Below are 18668 nucleotides of genomic sequence, written 5' to 3' on the forward strand. Positions count from 1 at the left end.
GGGACCTGAAGATGGTGGAGCAAGCAAAAACCTGCTCCACTGTGGCAGGTGAAAAAGTTCTGCCTTTTTACTTAAAGAGAGAATTAAAGTGGATGATTCATGCATTATTACATTGAAGTAAGCCCAGTTCTGAGAAGCATCAAGATACTTTAAGAAACAAGATCTGGTATAAGAAATCAGAGAGTTGTAATCTCTTCCAAATGGAAAGGAAAGTTCAAGTCATAGTAATGCCTGATGTCAATATTTGAAGTGTAGGAGTTTATGTAACATTATTCCTTGCAATCACAGTAATGGATTAGTATTTTTCATGTTGCCAACAAGAAAAATATTAAGAAAATATAGCTCTTTAGTGATTTTTAATTAACTGGGATTTAATTTTTTTTAATATTCCCTGGCTTTCCTATGATCTGAGACAAGCACTTGGCATTTCCCAGGGCAAAGAAAAGAGTTTTTCTCTTAGGAATAATCTTTTCCCTCCTTCACAAAAATCCACCTACATTTGGCCCATTTAAAAGCTTCTGAAAAGCTGTAGTCTGCACGTGCTCAGTAGGTTTGGTGAGGTGTAATCTCTAAAACCCACCCTCCCTGTGTCTAACAACATGGTGCACACACCTCTGCTCTGAAAATAACCTAAATACATGGGCACCAAACAAGATCCTCTTTAGTGAGTGATATCTGCTGGTCCAGCCAGGCAGGTAACCTCTCTCTGCTCTGAATCAGGAATCACCCACTGCTGCAGGCTGATAGGGCCACCAGTGTATCAAAGTGACAAATAAACACAGAGATTCCAGCCCTCATCGAGCTTTTCATATTTTATCAAATTGCATATGAGGAGGAAATTCACTCCGAGATCTATATTGGAAGATTGCTGGCAAGGCAATACAGACAAGAAATACCAACTCAAGAAATAAAATAATTACTGTGCCTCTGCATTATGGAACAGCATGTCATTGTATGATTTTATGCTATTTTCTCAGAGTTGTCCTTCACAGCACAGATGGATCCTCAACTGTGCAGCGTGTTGTCATCTACTCAGCACCGTGCTATCATTAGTTATTGTGTAGTCAGTATTTTATTCTCACCTTGTTTCATGGCCCCAACGTGTCTCCTAAACTCTTATCAAATCCTGCTCTCAAGATAGGATGATTAATATCATCATAGTCATGATGCTCATAAGTGCTTTAGAAATGTCAATCAATTCATTTTCACCATACCTGTGACTTCTCTCATTTTATAAACACTGCTTTAGTGTGGGTGACCTGAGACACACAGACAAAGGTTAGAAAGTAACAGTCACTCAATTACAACATCTATTGCTTGATTCCCAAGTGCTTGAGTTCCAAACTCCACTTCTGTTGATCTAATTTCCAGCACTGTGTACTCAGCACTTGCATAAATCAGACTCAAGACTTCAGTCAAATATGGAGACTGTCAGTAAAATACAATTAGTGACTGTTTAGGAGGCAATTAATTAAATAACTTACCACAAATTATCCAATTTTTTGGGACAAAACCACGTATAAGTCTATAGTTTCATATGTGCAACTATTCCTTTAATCATGAACCTCTCTCCCATTCTTCTTTCATTCCTCTTACTCACTCCACAGCCACCTTCTCATCTCCTTGAACAAACCTGCAGAGCAGGCACGGACACCCTTGCAGGTGCTACCATGGCCTCAGTACCACGCTGCTGTTAGTCACCAGCTACTCATATCATGTTTCTACCCAGCTGTGAATGCAAGGACACATGACCTGCAGGCATGTCTGATCACATATTTCACTCTCAAAGTCTGCCTCATCCCCCCTCAGACCTGCTGCTCATGTACACCTGGAACCACAGAGGTCAGGGCAGGAAGGGAGCTTAAGAGATCCTTCCCCGAGCTGCCTGCACACACTTCATGTCTCACAGATGTTTGTCTAACCTAAAACCAGGAGTTCCCTCCAGTGAACTAATCCCTGTGTTAAAATATCATTACTATTGCAGCACTTCTGCAAATTTTCTGCCAAAATTGTTGTACCTTCAGTTTAAATTCCAGCCTCCAGTGCTGACTGGGTGAGGAAGGGCTCCCATGAAGACATGAAAACTAGTCCTGTAATTGAAGATTATCATGCACTCAAGGAAAGAAAGCAAGATTGCACAGGTAACCTGAGATCCAGAATTTCTGTATTTTTGTGTATAGAAAAGTGTATTTGTATAGCGTGTATATATAGATGTAATACATATATTTGAATATAGTACATTTGAAATCAAAATAATGTTTTCTTAGTACACAGTAACATACAACAAGGAATAACATATACTGTGGGTATTTAAAAAAAATTAAAGAATTTTTGCTTTTCCTCAATAGTTAACCTTTTACTTTGAAATATTTTAAAAGCTAACACAAAAACAGTTAAAAAAAATGAAGCATTAGCATTGCTTAGCTTGAGCTAGGGAACTTAAAAGTAAACTTTAAATAACAAACTTTTTATACCTTTTCTACTGATGTGGAGCAGTCTAATCTAGTAGAAAGTCCAGTCTAGTCTAGTAGAAAGAGGGTTGAAGCTCGATGATCTTAAAGGTCCCTTCTAATCCAAACCGTTCAGTGATTCTATATAAATGAATCTTACAGCAGCAGCAGAAAATTTATTTATGCCAATTTTCAAGATGCGAGTTATTGCAGACTACAAATAAACACTATATCTTTGTTTCATGTGAAATGGCATAGTAGCAGGTGATGGGAAAGAAAAGCTTTATTCCAAATGCATGTCCCCCCTCTTCAGGATTCTCTGTGAAGACTCCAATTCCAAGAGGTGATAAATGACATTTAGCACTGGCCCGCATCAGTAGCTCTAGCTGTGCAGCAGCAGATACTTTTTATCATTTTGACTACAGATGGAGGACATCCAGTTTTCCCTTCCATATTAAGTGAAAATATACAGTCCTGACCAAGAATGTGGACTGTGGAAACTTTCCCACTTGCTGAGGAGGAATTAATTATCCAGTCCAGAGTATTGAAGACATTCAGCTGAAAAGCCTGCCTTTTTATCCTTTCTCTTCCCTTGGAGTGTTTTAACACCTGCCATGCATCAGGAATCATTCACAAAACACATAAAAAATAAAATACAAGAAAAACATCCACACATTTGTGCAATGTGCCTTAGAGCACATTACAGATTTGTCAGATCTTTTTAAATATGGCATTAGGAATAGGTTGAATTAAGGGGCGGGATCTAAAATGTCTGTATGGGGCATCTGAGAATAAGCAGGGTGAAAACAGGCTGGCCACAGAAATTTTAAGTACACTTAAAAATAAGCCCTCATTCTGTCTTTCTGTATTTCTCTTTACACCAGGAAATATAACTTGGGAGCACAGATACTCTCTGACATTTTGAAATTTAATCCCAAATGAGATTCCAGTCAGAAATGCAGACCCATGAAAATAATGAGATCTAATCAAATGCAAAAGGTGTGACCTAAAATATCAAAATAAAAATGTTGCTATCAACTCTGTTGGAGAGAACGCAGTAGGAAGTGGCCATCAGACCACAACTTGGTAAGACTAGCAAAGAACAAGTAAGCAAAGGCATTGGATTAGAGAAACTGAGCGAAGGTGGTGTAATGAAAGGAGGTTAAATGTGGTCAAGAGTGGAAAAACCCCAGGGACATTGCAACAAGGTTTCTGAAAGAGGGAATACAAATGAAAATTAAAAACATGATGAAACTTTTGATATACAGAGACACCTTAATGGCATTTTTATCTCAACAATTTCAAGAGGTTCTTCTTAAAGAAAGCCTAAAGCACATGTCTTAAAAGTAAGTGCAAACATTTGAAAACATGAAAGGAAAATGGTAACTCTCCTGCAGTATTGACTGGCTGGCCTGGGATTCCTGTGGGCAAATGAAGACGTGCATCTTTTACATCCCTGGTCCTGAGCTAGTTTCTTTAGCTAAGATAAGCTGGTGCTTCTAAGATTCTACTTATCCTAAAGCAGACATCTGAAACAAGTCACATGGGTCACCCTGAAAAAATGTCAATATATTCCTGCTGGCCATATGGGGAAGTGTGACAGAGCAGGTCAGCCTAAGATGTCCATAATGTACAACTCTGAAGTGAGGTAAGTTGAAGCCCACTCAACATAGCCATTGCTTTCTTGTGAATGTTATGAAACCCTTGCTGACTTGCCAAGAAATGCAAACAGATAATCATGGGACTCACCCTGAGGGTTATTGACCGAGGTGGTTTCTGAGGAGGATCTTCGTGAAGCCTGTCTCCCAAAGATGCCAGAACACGCTTCCGGTGCCCAATCAAGCTGATTTTTAAGACCTGAAATAATATAAAAATACATCATTAAAAGAGCATATGGCAACCATTACATGATGATCCATTCAGATTGAAGCCATTATCTCTTAAAACCTTTCAACGAGCTCGTCCTCTAGACAGCCTGAGCAGACAGAGAACTGTGCGAGGCAAACAATCAGAAGAGAAAATGAGAGGTGAGATCAGAGGAAAAACACTGTAAAATGAAGGAAGAAACTAGAGCATGTATAGGTGTGGAAAACTGAAAAAAAAACCAGACTCAAACATGAGTAAAGAGGAAACAAAAATGAAATGAAGAGAAGGCAGAAGAGCAGGAAGAAAAAAGGGAAGGGGATGAGAAGACTGGAGAAGTAAATGCAAAGGTACATGCAAACAGTGAGTGATGAGGATTAAAGTGATTCATCCATCCTCATCATGGGATGGATGAGGAAAAGACTGAGAAACAGCCAGCGAATGCTTAGAGGAGACAACAAGGGAAAAATGAATTGTATGATGAGTAAATGTTACCACTTTTAAATTTATTCACCATGCCTTTCACAGTGTTGCTAGGAAAGGGTTAAAACTGCAAGATTTGGCAGAGGAGGAGGGAAGAGTTTCTCTCAAAGTGACCTTGCACCTGGGAATGCTAAAATTTTTGGTGTGGGCAAACTCCATATATTATGCCTAATATTGTTCATCCTCTGCCTGTTTTGAGAAGTCCTGTGGAGAGAGAACATTCTCACAGACGTGGGGGAAGCCTCGTGTTAGAGAGAGGCAGGAGCCCTTCCCTCCCCTCCTGCCAGCCAGAATGGAGCCCTGTCCCTCTGTCACCTGGTGTGGTTAGCAAGGCAATGAAATAAATCTACCCTTTGCATTTCGGCTGTGGTTTGAGGGTTGCCCTTGGTTACCTGTGTGTGTAGATTCACACAGGTAATCTCCAAATATCTCATACAGTTTGCATTATCATGTAGAATCATCCTTGTGTAAGAAACACTGGGTGGACAAACTTTACCCTGGAGATGTATTACTTTTTTTATCAGATACAAAATCACTGTTGCAAAGAACATGTCCATCTACTCACACACCTCGTGCTTGTCCAAACTCTGAGAATGCTGCCAAAAAGTTGCCCCAAATTTTCAGCAACTACCCCTCATTTGTATTTTTCTGTATCTCTGCCTTATACAAAACCACCACTGCTCTCAGAAAAGAGGGAGAGCAGAAGCAGCAAGTTGGAAATTTTCAGTATTAGTGGAAAAATAACATATTTCAATGCTATTCTTTAATAGCTACAATGGCTGTAGCATAGAGAGTGTATAGCAGCACTAAATGTAGCAGCAAAGCCTCTGCTCTGCAAACAGCAGTGTCCTTACATAACTCCTTCAGACTGTACATGTGTTTTCATACTCCAGAGCTGCCTCCATTCCCTCTCAGAAAACAGTACTTCCCACTATATTTAGGACCACCGTGTGTCAACACCCTTCAGTTGAGAGGAAGTTCTTGCTCAACCTAGAAAAAGTAATAGTTCCCCAAAAAACCTGGAAATGCTACATCAAAAATGAACTACTACCTCAGCTTAAGCGGTAGCACTAAGAGCTACAATTCCTGAGAACAAACAAAACCCAAACCCTGCTACATCTCTTAGATCCAGTATCTCAAAATATGGTACAGCAACATGCTGTCATTATTCTGGCACCCATGCCTATCCATCCATTATCCTGCCTATCCACGTGCACACCAGTCCACGTTTTCTCTGTCAGATGTCCCTGTGCTGATACTGCTGGACATCAATAACCTCTTTTCTGCCCGTGTCTCCCAAGTGATGGGCTATGACATGAAGCAGATGGAGGCCTTTCTGGAGAGGCAGCTTACAGGGGTGTTGCAGACCCTGCAGCTCAGCAGCAGACACAAGCTGCAGTCCCACAAACCACCCTGCTATGTGCTATCCTTCCAGGCTAAATCCAGAGAAGCACGAGTGAAGCTGAGATAATGCAGCACACAGAGAAATGCCCGAGGCATGCAGGCGACTTAGTTATGTATTCAGTTTACACTGAGTGTTAAACAGAAGGGTGCACAGTTTATCTCTGTATTTAACTGTATGAAACACGTGAATGAACTACAGCTGCTTTAAACATTACTCAAGTAATGCACTTCAGTGAACTTGCTTCTTTCATAATGCTTTCCCATCAACAAGATCATTTATCCAGAGATTTTTAAGCCAAGCTAAAGTTCTTTGGGTTGTTTCAAGGTCCTCAGCACTGTGACTGCCTTATTAGCTACATCAAACCACACAAAGCAATTCTCTTCGACTTCATAGAGCTGTTGAACAACGGGAGAGAAAAGGACATGAGTCTTGAGGGACTGCATACATAAGAGATCAGCAGACAGGTCTCAATGACTAAATTATTTCAAAAACTGTTCTCAGTTTGAAAGTAATACAGATCTTTAAACACTATGGGCACTGCTAAGCTTACTCCACATTTATTTTTTCTATTATAATGGTGGTTGCCCCAAATGTGAATGAGAGGGAGTTAATGATGCAACCTACAGAAACATATGGTCCTCAGGCAACAGGCAGCTGCATCCCAGTCTCATCTGGAGCACATACCCATTAACTGAAAACAGCTGCCTTCTTCTGGAAATGACTCCCTAGCAATTTTCCTACTTGGAAAACCTGTTTCTCAACTTACAAACATAAAATACTGTTTTTTGAAACACTTCTATATTTGAGTTATGAGAGTTTAACAAACATCCTGAAACTCTGGAAACTTGTCCTGTGATGGATTATCCTTGACAGTATTTATAAAAAATGTCAAATATCACAAATATAGGTCAACAGTGTGAAATGGTACAGTTGCCTAAAGCAGTATCATAGAAATGTGTTCATGTTGAAAGTCTTGTACCTAAGCAACCCACAAGTTAGCTTTCCTGGTACATAATTTCTATAAATCAGGTTACAGTGAACAACATAACACAGAACTAACACTGAATAAGGACAGTCAATACAATGCACCTAAGTGTCATGCAGTGAGGCATTTTGTCAAATGGACTGTAGCCCACTTACTATACAACAATGAAATGAGTTTTGCAGTGTGGCTGCAGGAACCAGCAGCAACATGTTGTGAAACTGTTCAGAGTAGCTCAAGGCTGTCCACAGCATGTTATTTCATTACTGGGACAAAAGGAAAAAAAAACAAAAGGTATGTACATGACATGCTTTTTTCCACATTGACAGCAGGATACTTGAGACAAAAATGATATTACTCTACTTCATGTATTTGATATTGCAATACAATTAAAAGAGAACGGGGCAAGTCATTTGTCCAAAGCACTGATACATGCACAAAAATTTACTTATTTTTACTTCTGTACTCTGCAATGATTAGCATACAAAATGAAATTCCACTAGGAAATGAAAGAAATCCACAAATATAACCAATATAACATTGCATTTAGATCTCTGGCTTAGTTGACAGATGTTTCAAAAGACACATGTAGCCCAATAACTCCCTGATGACTGTGTATGTGCAAATGCTGGAAGTTATTCCACCTAAAAATGAGCATTATTTCTGCAACATTCTTCTGCCTGATCTTTTCTCTAATTGAATTATAATATTCAATACTGTATGATTCTACTTTTTTTCCAGAATATTACAAAAATTACTGAAATTCAAGACATTAATTTTCCTTCTCTTGGAATAATCTGAAAAATTTTTGTATGGGCTAAAATTAGGATCATAATAGCACAGGAGGTCTAGACTAAATGTGTAGCAGCAATTGGACACTAGGAACCAGCTACAAAGTATAAAATTAAAGAGTGATCAGAACAGTGCTAGTGATTCTCCAGTAGCAGCATCAGACACCAGAATTCAAGAAAAAATGGTAAATGAAAGCCAAAAAAGCAGGATCTTCCTATTTCTGCAAGAAAACAACTCAAAACACTTGCTAAAATAATTATTAACCATTTTACTGCTGGTCATATTGGAATAAACTCCAAGCTATTGGGAATTACAGATGAAGGGATACATTTGATTATTACCCCTCTCCTGCCACAATGCTGCCCCACGGGGCTAATCCTAAAACATGGCAGGGTCCAGAATACCCAGGAAATGACCTCAGATCAACCATGCAGCTCACCTGACCAATGGGATTGGTTTAACTGAAAATCTGAAAAAGGATTAAACATACTTGTATAAATTTTCAGCATCAATTTTACAGATCCCATCCACAGAACTGCTGTCAGTTTTAACAGTTAAAACAAACATACAAACAAAACCCACCAAACAAACAAAAAAGGTCAAAAAACTCTATATTCTGTATACTGACCAAGATTACTTGGCGTAATAATTGGTATACTTTGAAAATTAAATAAGCTCAAGTCAGCTATGATACTTAAAAAGGGCAAGTTCAGATTAGATATTCAAAGGAAATTCTTTACAGTGAGGACAGTGAGGAACAGGTTGCCCAAAGAAGTTATGGATGTCCCATCCCTAGAAGTGCTCAGGCCAGGCTGGACGTGGCTCTGAGCAATCCGATCTAGTGGCAGGTGGCCCCCATGGCAAGGGACTCAGAACTGGGTTCTCTTCAAGGTCCCCCCAAACCCAAACCAGTCTGTGATTCTATGAATGCCCAGTGGCTTTACCAGTATCAGACAAAGCCAAATCCAGTCAAACCATGTTAGACTTCTATTGCATTTTTCACATGGGGATACTTTATGTTCTTCCTCAGCACATGGCAACAGAAGCACTAAAGCATCCTGCTGGTCAGAGGCTTGCTGCAACTGCTCTGGTGTCCACAGCTGCAGGGGAAGCAAGTGTTTATTATGCCTAGGAAGACACGGGTAAGAGACTTATTATTCCATATCATAATGATTTCATATAAAAAAGATATCAAATATGCATCACAATCCTCTGGAATTAATTACACAACTGGAAACAGATGCCAGTGGTCTTGATGACAGCATTTCACCAATGCCTGTCTTGTGAGTCCCATTTCTGTATGTTATCATGAGGAACTGATGTTTGTTTGGTTTCCTATAACTCAAATAAATAATTGAGATGCCAATGTCCATTTAAGGGCATTGAGAAAGCAAAGGCCAAGAATCTTCTACAAGTAAAGTTGCCATTGCCACCCCAGGTCAGACTGAGACAGGTGAGAATTCATTATTTTTTTAGGGGTTCTCAGGACAGACTTTGCCCTGATTTGGCCAGACAGGCCATTTTTGTCATGAAAGTGTTTTCCAAATCGGCTAATGGAAAATACCAGGTGCTAGTATTTTAGCTCCACTAAAGATAAAAATAGTAACTGTAGTTTTGTGCTTGTAATCAATAAACACTAATGTTTCAGTGAAAAAAATATCAATTTAATATTTTCTTTAAAAATCACAGGAAAATGCAATGAAGTAAGACCTGACTGAAACACTGATACCTGACCACTTTGCCTCCTGAGGATGTGTCTCAGAATACATGCTGGACTATTTTTTAAAAACGATTTTTAAATTAAAAAGATAAATACATGGCCTCTTAAGAAATAAGTCACAGCTCAACCATTTTACAAGCCTCAGATGTAATGACAAACATTACATATGTGCATTTTTGTCACATTAGTCTCAAAACTCCATAAATCAGAAAGATCTAGTATACACACAAACACCAAGATTGTTACAATAATGATTACCTATTCTAAGAGACAAGGCTGAAAATACTATTTATGTGAAAAATGGCAAGCACTAAGCAGGTCTGTACATAAAGGAATACATTCAATTTTCACAGGAAGTAAGTAGAAAAGATATTAGATAACTGAAAGGTGTGAATTGTGTGCTAGAAGACAGACTGTTCCCTCCACTGAGGACTTCCATTTTCACCTGTGTGTTGAGCTAATGATAGGTCCAGTTACTGGTTCAGATCAGATCTGAAGAATGTGTGGCCACAGAGACCAGGAGTACTTACTGCCTGAGGTCCTCAGTGTTAATCATACAGCACTACAAGAGAGCAATTGCAATACTAATATGTTATCCCACAATATTTTGCAGGATTACTTACCCAGCAGATAAATTATAATTAAAGCTACTGGTACTACAACACATTTCATAATGAGCTAATAATTTATTTATCTATTTTTAATAGGCAATTATCAGCAAAGCACATTAATCTGTACACAAGCATGAAATACAGCTCATGTAATGAGAAATAAGAGATAAAATAAAAATCTCTATAGAAAATTTTAATAGCTCTAAAATGGATCTTTTTTTTTCTGATTTTGATCCAGTTTCATTGCAGACTTAATTCCAAGCAAAAGAAAAAACCCTCAAACATTCAAGCCCATTTAAAGAATGGGACATTTGTCTACTAAGTAAATGGCATATTTTAAAGCCAATAATAACATAGAGTAATGAGAGTTCTTACAATACCAGAAGAAGTAAACAGCCATTCACTGCTTGGAGTAAAAATGCAGATTATTCTAGCTCACAGTCATAACCAAGGCTTTTATGAAAAGATAAACTCTGCAATATGTGAACAGTATCAGTTAATTATAAAGATATTAATATATTAGGAATGGAAATTGTTTATTTCTATATCACGCAATTATATAGACTGATAAAAATTGCAGTAAAAATAGTGAAAAGCCTAAGTTGGTGTTAAATACCTTCTACTACTAGAGTTTAATGAAACTCTACGTTTGTTTTGGTTTGTTTTTTTTTTTAACATCATCAACATTCTTTAAATATACAATGAGTGCAGAAAGACTGTCATCAACATACAGAAGGAAAACCCTCACCCTGGAGAGAAGGACCTGGACTGAGGATCAGAACTGATGTTAAGAAATGCTATTCAGAGCAGACTTAGCTTCTTGGTATATTTTTCAGTTACCAGATGTATGCATGAAGTCCTAGTTACTTCTGCATCACAATTATTTCAGTTTAGTAAAACTATTTTTCTGTACTGTAAAACATTCACATTAAAAACATTGATTCCACTCTTAAATATCTAGTTCAAGGGAGATCTATGCACAGAGGCTATGGCTTCATTCTGGCTGTGCTATCACAAAAACAGAATCATGGAAACCCTTTAAGTTGGGAAAGGCCCTTAAGGTCACTGAGTCCAACCACGGAACCAAAACTGCCAGGTCCAACACTAGACTGTGTCCCTAAGTGCCACATCTACACATCTCCCAAATATCTCCAGGAATGGTGACTCCACCACTTCCCTGGGCATCTGTGCCAGTGCTTCACAATGGTTTTGGTGAAGAAATTCTTTCCTAATATCCAAACTAAACCTGCCATGGTGCAGCTTGAGGTGATTTCCTTTTGTCCTATCACTTGTAACTTGGGAGAAGAGGCTGACCCCCACCTGGCTGCAGCCTCCTTCCAGGTGGTTGTAGAGAGCAATAAGGTCTCCCCTGAGCCTCATTTTCTCCAGGCTCAGCACCTCCAGCTCCCTCAGCTGTTCCTCATCAGATTTGTGCTCCAGACCCTTCCCCAGCTCCACTGCCCTTCTCTGCACACACTCCAGCATGTTATGGAGCAGTTCATATAGGACATACAGCAATCCAAAATATACTTATTCCTTACAGTAGTATATATATCCCAGAGTTACAAACACGGCAATGCACTATTATTCTACTGCTAACATTAACATTTACCCACTTTTTAAGGGGAAAAGTTGTAAAAGTATCATCATGACAAAAATCTGAAAAATGTTTGCAGGCTTTGATACAAGAGCTGTCACTGGTAATGTCAGTACTACTGATAGCATGATGCTGAGGCCACAACCCATCCCCATTCACTGCCAAAATACAGGTGCATTGTCCTATAAATCTCATGAAAACTGCTTCCTTAAAAGAAAGATCTGCAGAAAGAAATGCCAGGGTTTGGTCCAACAGAAGGGGTTCTGGCTGCAGTGGGACCACCTGCAGCAGAGCAACCTCCCAGGGATCTCAGTCCTGGGATCTCATCCACTCCAAAAACAGACGTGGGAGGTGGGCAGGGAGTAGCTCTCTGTATGGCCAGATCCTCATCTCCTTTGTTCCTTGATCACAGAAATGCTAACACTGGCACAAGTAAATGGGCTGGAAAGTACAGTCAGACATGGAGGAAAGAAGAAGGTGTGGAAATCTCATTTCCAGCAGCTGCTTGTGCTTACACAGCAGCACGAGCCAAACACAAGATGAACCCACTACAGGGAAACTGCAGCTTCTTTCACAATGGACCCAAAAGAGGAGGGCAGCTAGGATTAAAAAAGTAAAGAGTCATAATGCTTTAACAGAAACCATGGTCTATAAGCCCATGCATTTTAGTACTCAGCAGCTCTTGTCTAAACAGTTATCAGTGTGGACTCACCCTACTGCAGAGTAGCTGCTTACCTTCAGCCATACCACTGTCACTGACAGTGGTTGGCACGCTGAAGGAAGAACACGTTTTGTGACATGCTGGTAATAGGCAACTTTAACTTTGTTTTTGGGCACCATGTGTTATGCCATCCAGGAATGTCACCACTATCAAGAAGTTAATTTCATTAATTACAAGAAATATGCACCAACAGATATGACGTGATGTAAAGAGGATCCTCAATTACTGCTCTACCTGCACTGCAGCAGCAGCCAGCTGACCAATTTCATCACTTTTCTTTCAGAAAGGACACTCCTTGGAAGAATAAACTTTGAATAACAAATAAACTCAGTATAGGTTGTGACATACAACCTTAGCATAAAAATAATTAATTAAAAAAAAAATCTCCATCTAATTATTTTTCCAGACATCTTTTACTATCTTGATTTGTAATCTTTTCTCATTAAACAATTAAATTGAATTAAATGCCAGCCCCTCTCCCCAAGTTTCACATTGCCATCCACTTCATCAACATCATCCTTTAACACCAAATGGAAGAAGCTACTGCATACATAAAAGCTACCAATTCATCTCAACTCCAGCTAAAGTAATCTACTGTTTTCTTTCAGGTAATCTGATTGATCAGCGTAGTTTAAATAAATTAAGAGAGATTTTGACTAATCTACATTCAATCTGGATTGTGATGCTGCTTGCAAGGTTCTTAACCCCAAATCTTAACCCACTTTCCAAATACATGATATGGCTTTAAGAAAGCTATTAGCTCTCCCTTATATCCTGGCGTTTTTCATATCCTCAATGCAGTCACGATGGTATCAATGATCGTCCTTATCTTAAAAAAGGCAATGGCCACCATGGCAGAGGGGAATCATACATCACAGGCAGAGCCAGCATCATCCTGTACTTTGACTCTTAATCTGTGAGGAGGAAGCACCGTGGGTGGGAAAGAACAGGCTCTATAAGCACAGCAGGATGGCTGGATTAACTCTGCCAGGGGCAGCAAGGGGACAGCAAAAGCATTTCTCAAAATATCTTTTTCTTTCATGCTTTGAGGTAAGAGCAGGAAGGAATGCCATCAAAAAGTGGGGTTACAAAAGGATACAAATTAAGCGGCAAAAATATTCATTCGTCAATAGCTCAAGTAAGTTCTTCCCATGTGCCTTTGAGCAACACAACAAATTCCAATAGAAAAGATTATTGTCTGTGTGATTTGATAGAGATTGAAACCACAAGGCAGTTCAGATCTTACACATCTTCTTATGCAGATTCCTTCATTAAACATTCAACATTTGTCTGGCTTAAGGAAGAAACATTTTTGTACATAACCAAATTAGAACAAAGCAAGCTGTACTGAAGAGCTCTCCAAACATGAGGCTGATTTTGTACTATGGTTAAAAAAAAAAAGCTACCTCAAACTTCTTATTAACAGTGAATACCGGCAAAGTTTTGGTCATCTCAAACTTCTTGTCCTTTAAGCTATTTTATAAATGAAAAAGAATATAGATGTATGTTTCTGAATCCACAGTTTGGGCAGATGCATTACTAATGAAGCATTCTGGCAAAACCCACCAATGAATGGGTTGTCATGGGAAAGGCTTTCTTGCTGCAAATTCCATTTGATTTTTCTCAGTGAGAAGGGCTGTACAGGACTGACTTCTCATGCAGAGTAGGGCAGCATGCCTTCTACACCTCTACTCTTTCTCCTTTTTTTCTTCAGCCTTATCAAAAGTTCCTGAAAAAAGAAAATTCTCTTCAAAGGGAAGATAAATAAGCCTCATCTCCATGGTTTAGGCTTTGATAGTCTTGTTCTTTATCTTAACCCTATCCAACCTATACAATAAAGTCAAAAGAAGGAAAGACAATTCCAGGGATTCCATTCCTCCCTTTTCCCATCAGGAGCAGTAACACCAGCAGGTCCTTACTTTGCAGAGTGCTACATGAGGGGATATTTGGGCTTATCGAACCTGTGGGTTCAGCTAACTGCGGGACAGTTGTCCCATGTTGCAAGAAGTCAGATGACTGGAATCACATCTATACTGATTTCCAAATCACAGTGAATGTTGTCAAGAATCTCCCATATCTCTAGTCATGTCTTTTTGTACTTCTAAATATTGTAATTCAACAACTATCTTGGCAGAGCTAGCTAAAACTTAGCATTGTTATCTTAACAGTTGGGCTCAATCATCTCGGGTCTTTTCCTACCTAAATGATCCTATGATTATAAATATCTTTAACCCAACAACTAACCCCTCTGATTCTTGAATTACAGTTTCTGTTAATATTTAACCTAAATGGTCACTTCTATATCTCTTGTTCTGTCCTCACTGATTTCTGAAAATAATTCATCAATATGAAGTTTTATTTTCTTCTGCAAGTTATTTATTGCAACATACATACAATTTTGCAAAACTCTCCTGCCAAAAATTGAAATTTGTTTTCTTTTCCTAGTTTGTTTAAAGTGGACATAAAGAATACAATGTATAAACATATTATCCCAGGTGAAATCCCATGGGAAGGATGCTAGGGTACAGAAATCGACAAGTTTTTATACACACTCCTCCTGCTACTATGCACGGCATTCCTTTTTTTGTGTTCTGTTGTTGACTGATGTTCAGTCAAATACCCAGTAGCTCTAGTCCTCCTGCCCAAATTATTCCCCTGTAGTGCTGCTCAGTGATACACTCAGAACTCATTATATTCTCATGTGATCTGTACTTTCAAAATAAATCACTTTCACATTTCTTCAATTAAATCTTATATAACTGATTCAGCCCGTTTACGCATTATGAAGATCATACTCTATTTCAATCCTATTTTACAAATGTTACTACAGTGTTAAATAATCACCTTTCACATCAGAAATAATGCCATGACAATCTACATTTGTTTGGGATGACAAGTTTTGCTACAGCAAAACAAGATACTAGTTTACATATACGTTTATATCTCTTAATTTATAGTATTAGGTATAATAGCCAGAGGAGTTATTGTGAAGTCAATTAAGTTTCTATATGATCTTGTCACAAACATGCACTACAGTGCAGATCACATTAACTCACTATAACATAAGAAATCCTGTCATGAGCATTTTATGCCAGATCACCACATGAACTGTGATTAATAATGAATCAGAAGAGTAGATTTATATGAATAACAAGCAAAGAGAAAAAAGACTCTTATTATGGACAATTAGATGATAATATAATTTACATATTTGCTATGTTCTAATCTGTAGCCACCTGGGGTATCTTCACACGACTTACTTAAAATGTATTTTTGAGTTGTACTAGAGAATTAAATAATTTTGGATTTCAAATTAGTCAGTAAGCCTAAATTTAGTCACTGTTAAGTATAGTTTTAGAAAGTCTACTATTCAAGCATACATCTCATTTACGGGGGTTTTAAAATTCTTCCTGTATTTGATCCAGTCTGGATCCAGAAAAGTGTAAGCCTTTTCTCATTTTAAGAACCCTGACATTTAAACTTGTTCCTGCTGTAATAAGAACCTTTGAATCATGAAATATTTTCCATTCATATTTTGTGTCCATATTTTCTTCTCAAACAGATTTTTCACAGGTACTCAACTGCATAAGTAAACCAAATTTCTGAACAGAACTGTAAGGAAATGACTGTGCTTAATTTAAAATACGCTTTTGAAATGTTATATTCTATTTCTGCACTAAAAACCACAGGCTTATATAGCAGTGGGAAATTCCTTCATTGTCAGGAACTTCTTCTGTGCTTCACCCTAAACTTGGTCCAGTGATCTTTCATGAAATTCTTTCAGGAATTTACCAAGCTCTGATGCTCCCACCAAGCCCCAGGAGCCAGGTGCCCTCCCTGGCTACAGCTCCAAAGGACAGGCCCAGCACAAGAGTGCTTCAGGAATGTTTTTGCCATCGAAGTATGGCATGGATGGACTGGGAAAAATTATCCAGATTCTTCACACTTGAAGATATAGAATTATACCTAAAATTAGGAAAACATTATAAAATCACAGAACAACAGAATAAGCTGAGTCGGAAGGGACCCATCAGAATCATCAAGTCCAGCTCCTGGCCCTGCACAGCACCATCCCCAGGAGTCACACCCTGTGTCTGGGAGCATTGTCCAGGCACTCCCTGAGCTCTGCCAGGCTTGGTGCTGTGACCACTGCCCTGTTCCAGAGCCCAGCCACCCTCTGGGTGACAAGAAAACACTGAATGTACTGGCTCTTCAGAATTGCTCAGGATATGAAAATGTGTATTTCAGTTTGGAAAACAGGGAGCAGAGCACAGTGCACTAACTAGCTCCCTGGAATTCCAAGCCTCTTTCCAGACTACAGCAATCTGCTGGTAGAGCCTTCTGGGGACTGACACAGAAGCTCCAGTTCCAAACCAGGATGCTGGTAGGCTTAGGGATGGAGGAGTTTGAAGCACAGTGGAATGCTACAGTGCACAAATTTTTCTTCCACCAGCCCAGCGTGCCCTTCCCGTTTGGAGCTGCTTTGCTGCTGCCCTAGAGCTGCATGCTGCAAACAGGGCCATGCCGAATGCATTGCTGCATGCTTCATCTCTGGCTGCATCTCAGGCATCAATGAATGCTCTCATCTTCAGAGAGAGCCAGGACTGTGGAACATTACATTTGTCTTACAGACGAGTGGGAAATAAGACCTTGTACAGGCCAGGGACTCCTCCACATCCATGCTCAGGGAAAACAAACAAATGACAAAACACCATGTGCAAATCACAAATGAAAAGATGGTGAGAGACACCACGAGTTCAATTAAGTACTAACTGTACAAAGAATTGTAGCTGTTGAGAACTTAAAATGCAAATGTTAAGTTTTGTTAATCTGCTCCTTAACTGCAGATACAACCAACGCAAGCTCCTAAAATAATAAAGCAAAATGAAAATTTGGAACCTACGAGAGATAAAATGAGTGCTGGAATTTTAAGAGGATGAATAACATGAGAGAAGAATAGGAAGACCAGAAGATGGATCATTATAGTAATCAGATGAGAAATAGATAATGGAAGGATTAACATTTTACAATAAAATTAAAAAGCAACTATTTGAAGGATATCAGTAGGTGACATCAGAAGGCATTTGTGATAACCAGAGTAGATTATTTTATCTGTCTCTTCTGGCTATTCAGGTAATTTTCCTATTTTCTTCTTTGCAAATTCAACTTCCTTCCCTCTCTGTCAACCTTCTCCCTCTCTCTCTTCACATCTTATTTTCAGCTCAAAAAACCCCAAATTCCTTTTCCCTTGCAGCTTTCCTCTAGGTCCCCTTCATTTCTTTACCACCCATCAGTCACCACCCAACTCAGAAATTTATCTACACTTGCAACCATATTCCCACCTCATTCAGCTGACCACTGCAGAGGTGACAGGGAGAAATGACAGCAAAAGAATGAGCAAAAACTGCTGACTAATGAATAACGTAAAAAGTCCACAAAAAAACGGAAAGGAAGCAGTTGAATTAATAATAAAATCAGATTTGATTTAATGGCATCTGCTGTCCTCCATAAGCAGTAAAATAACCATGGAATGAACATTTTTAATGTATGTTTCATGTCTATTATATACATTATTTACAGGATAAGCACTCAGGGTTGCAGAAAAAGACCGCCTCATTCTTCAGCAATCTCTGTCCTTATTTTGCAACTCTAGGATACCGTGGAAATGAAGAGAACAAACACCCACATGCGTTTCTATTCTTTCATAGTCTGTGCAGTCTTGTGTACAAATGGTACTGCAAGGAGAACTGCAACCACCTCCCCTCATCAGCTGTGACTTAGGACAACTGAGTTTACTACCACACATAGTATGATTGCTTAATTCTTTATTGAGATAAGACATAGAGAGAACACAATGTTTTACCAATAGGAAGCATTTTGCGGAAGAGCTAGCTATAAAATAACATTTTGAAGAAATAACTGATTTTGTGAACATGGGCTCCTGCTATGAATTATTATTTGTATAAAACTGTGCATCTAAGTTTTAGTTATTTAAAATCCCATAAAATCTCCTCACCAGGATATTTTCTCACTGTCTAAACCAA

General features: G+C 38.8%; 1 protein-coding gene across 30 annotated transcripts in view; it reads right to left on the reverse strand.

Moving 5' to 3' along the window:
* Positions 1-18668, reverse strand: part of ANKS1B (ankyrin repeat and sterile alpha motif domain containing 1B) — a 405789-nt gene that overhangs the window by 45386 nt on the left and 341735 nt on the right. For 27 of the 30 annotated variants that reach the window (XM_088165098.1, XM_088165094.1, XM_088165099.1 and 24 more), the window contains one exon: positions 4200-4307. In XM_088165098.1, coding sequence (XP_088021224.1) covers positions 4200-4307 — 108 coding nt within the window. Of the gene's footprint in view, positions 1-4199; positions 4308-4397; positions 5024-18668 lie in introns of those variants that run through there. The other 3 variants (XM_088165113.1, XM_088165107.1, XM_088165109.1) reach the window with 3 other exon arrangements.

This window comes from Sturnus vulgaris, chromosome 5 (genome assembly GCF_052056855.1).
Source record: "Sturnus vulgaris isolate bStuVul1 chromosome 5, bStuVul1.hap1, whole genome shotgun sequence".
Lineage (NCBI taxonomy): Eukaryota > Metazoa > Chordata > Aves > Passeriformes > Sturnidae > Sturnus > Sturnus vulgaris.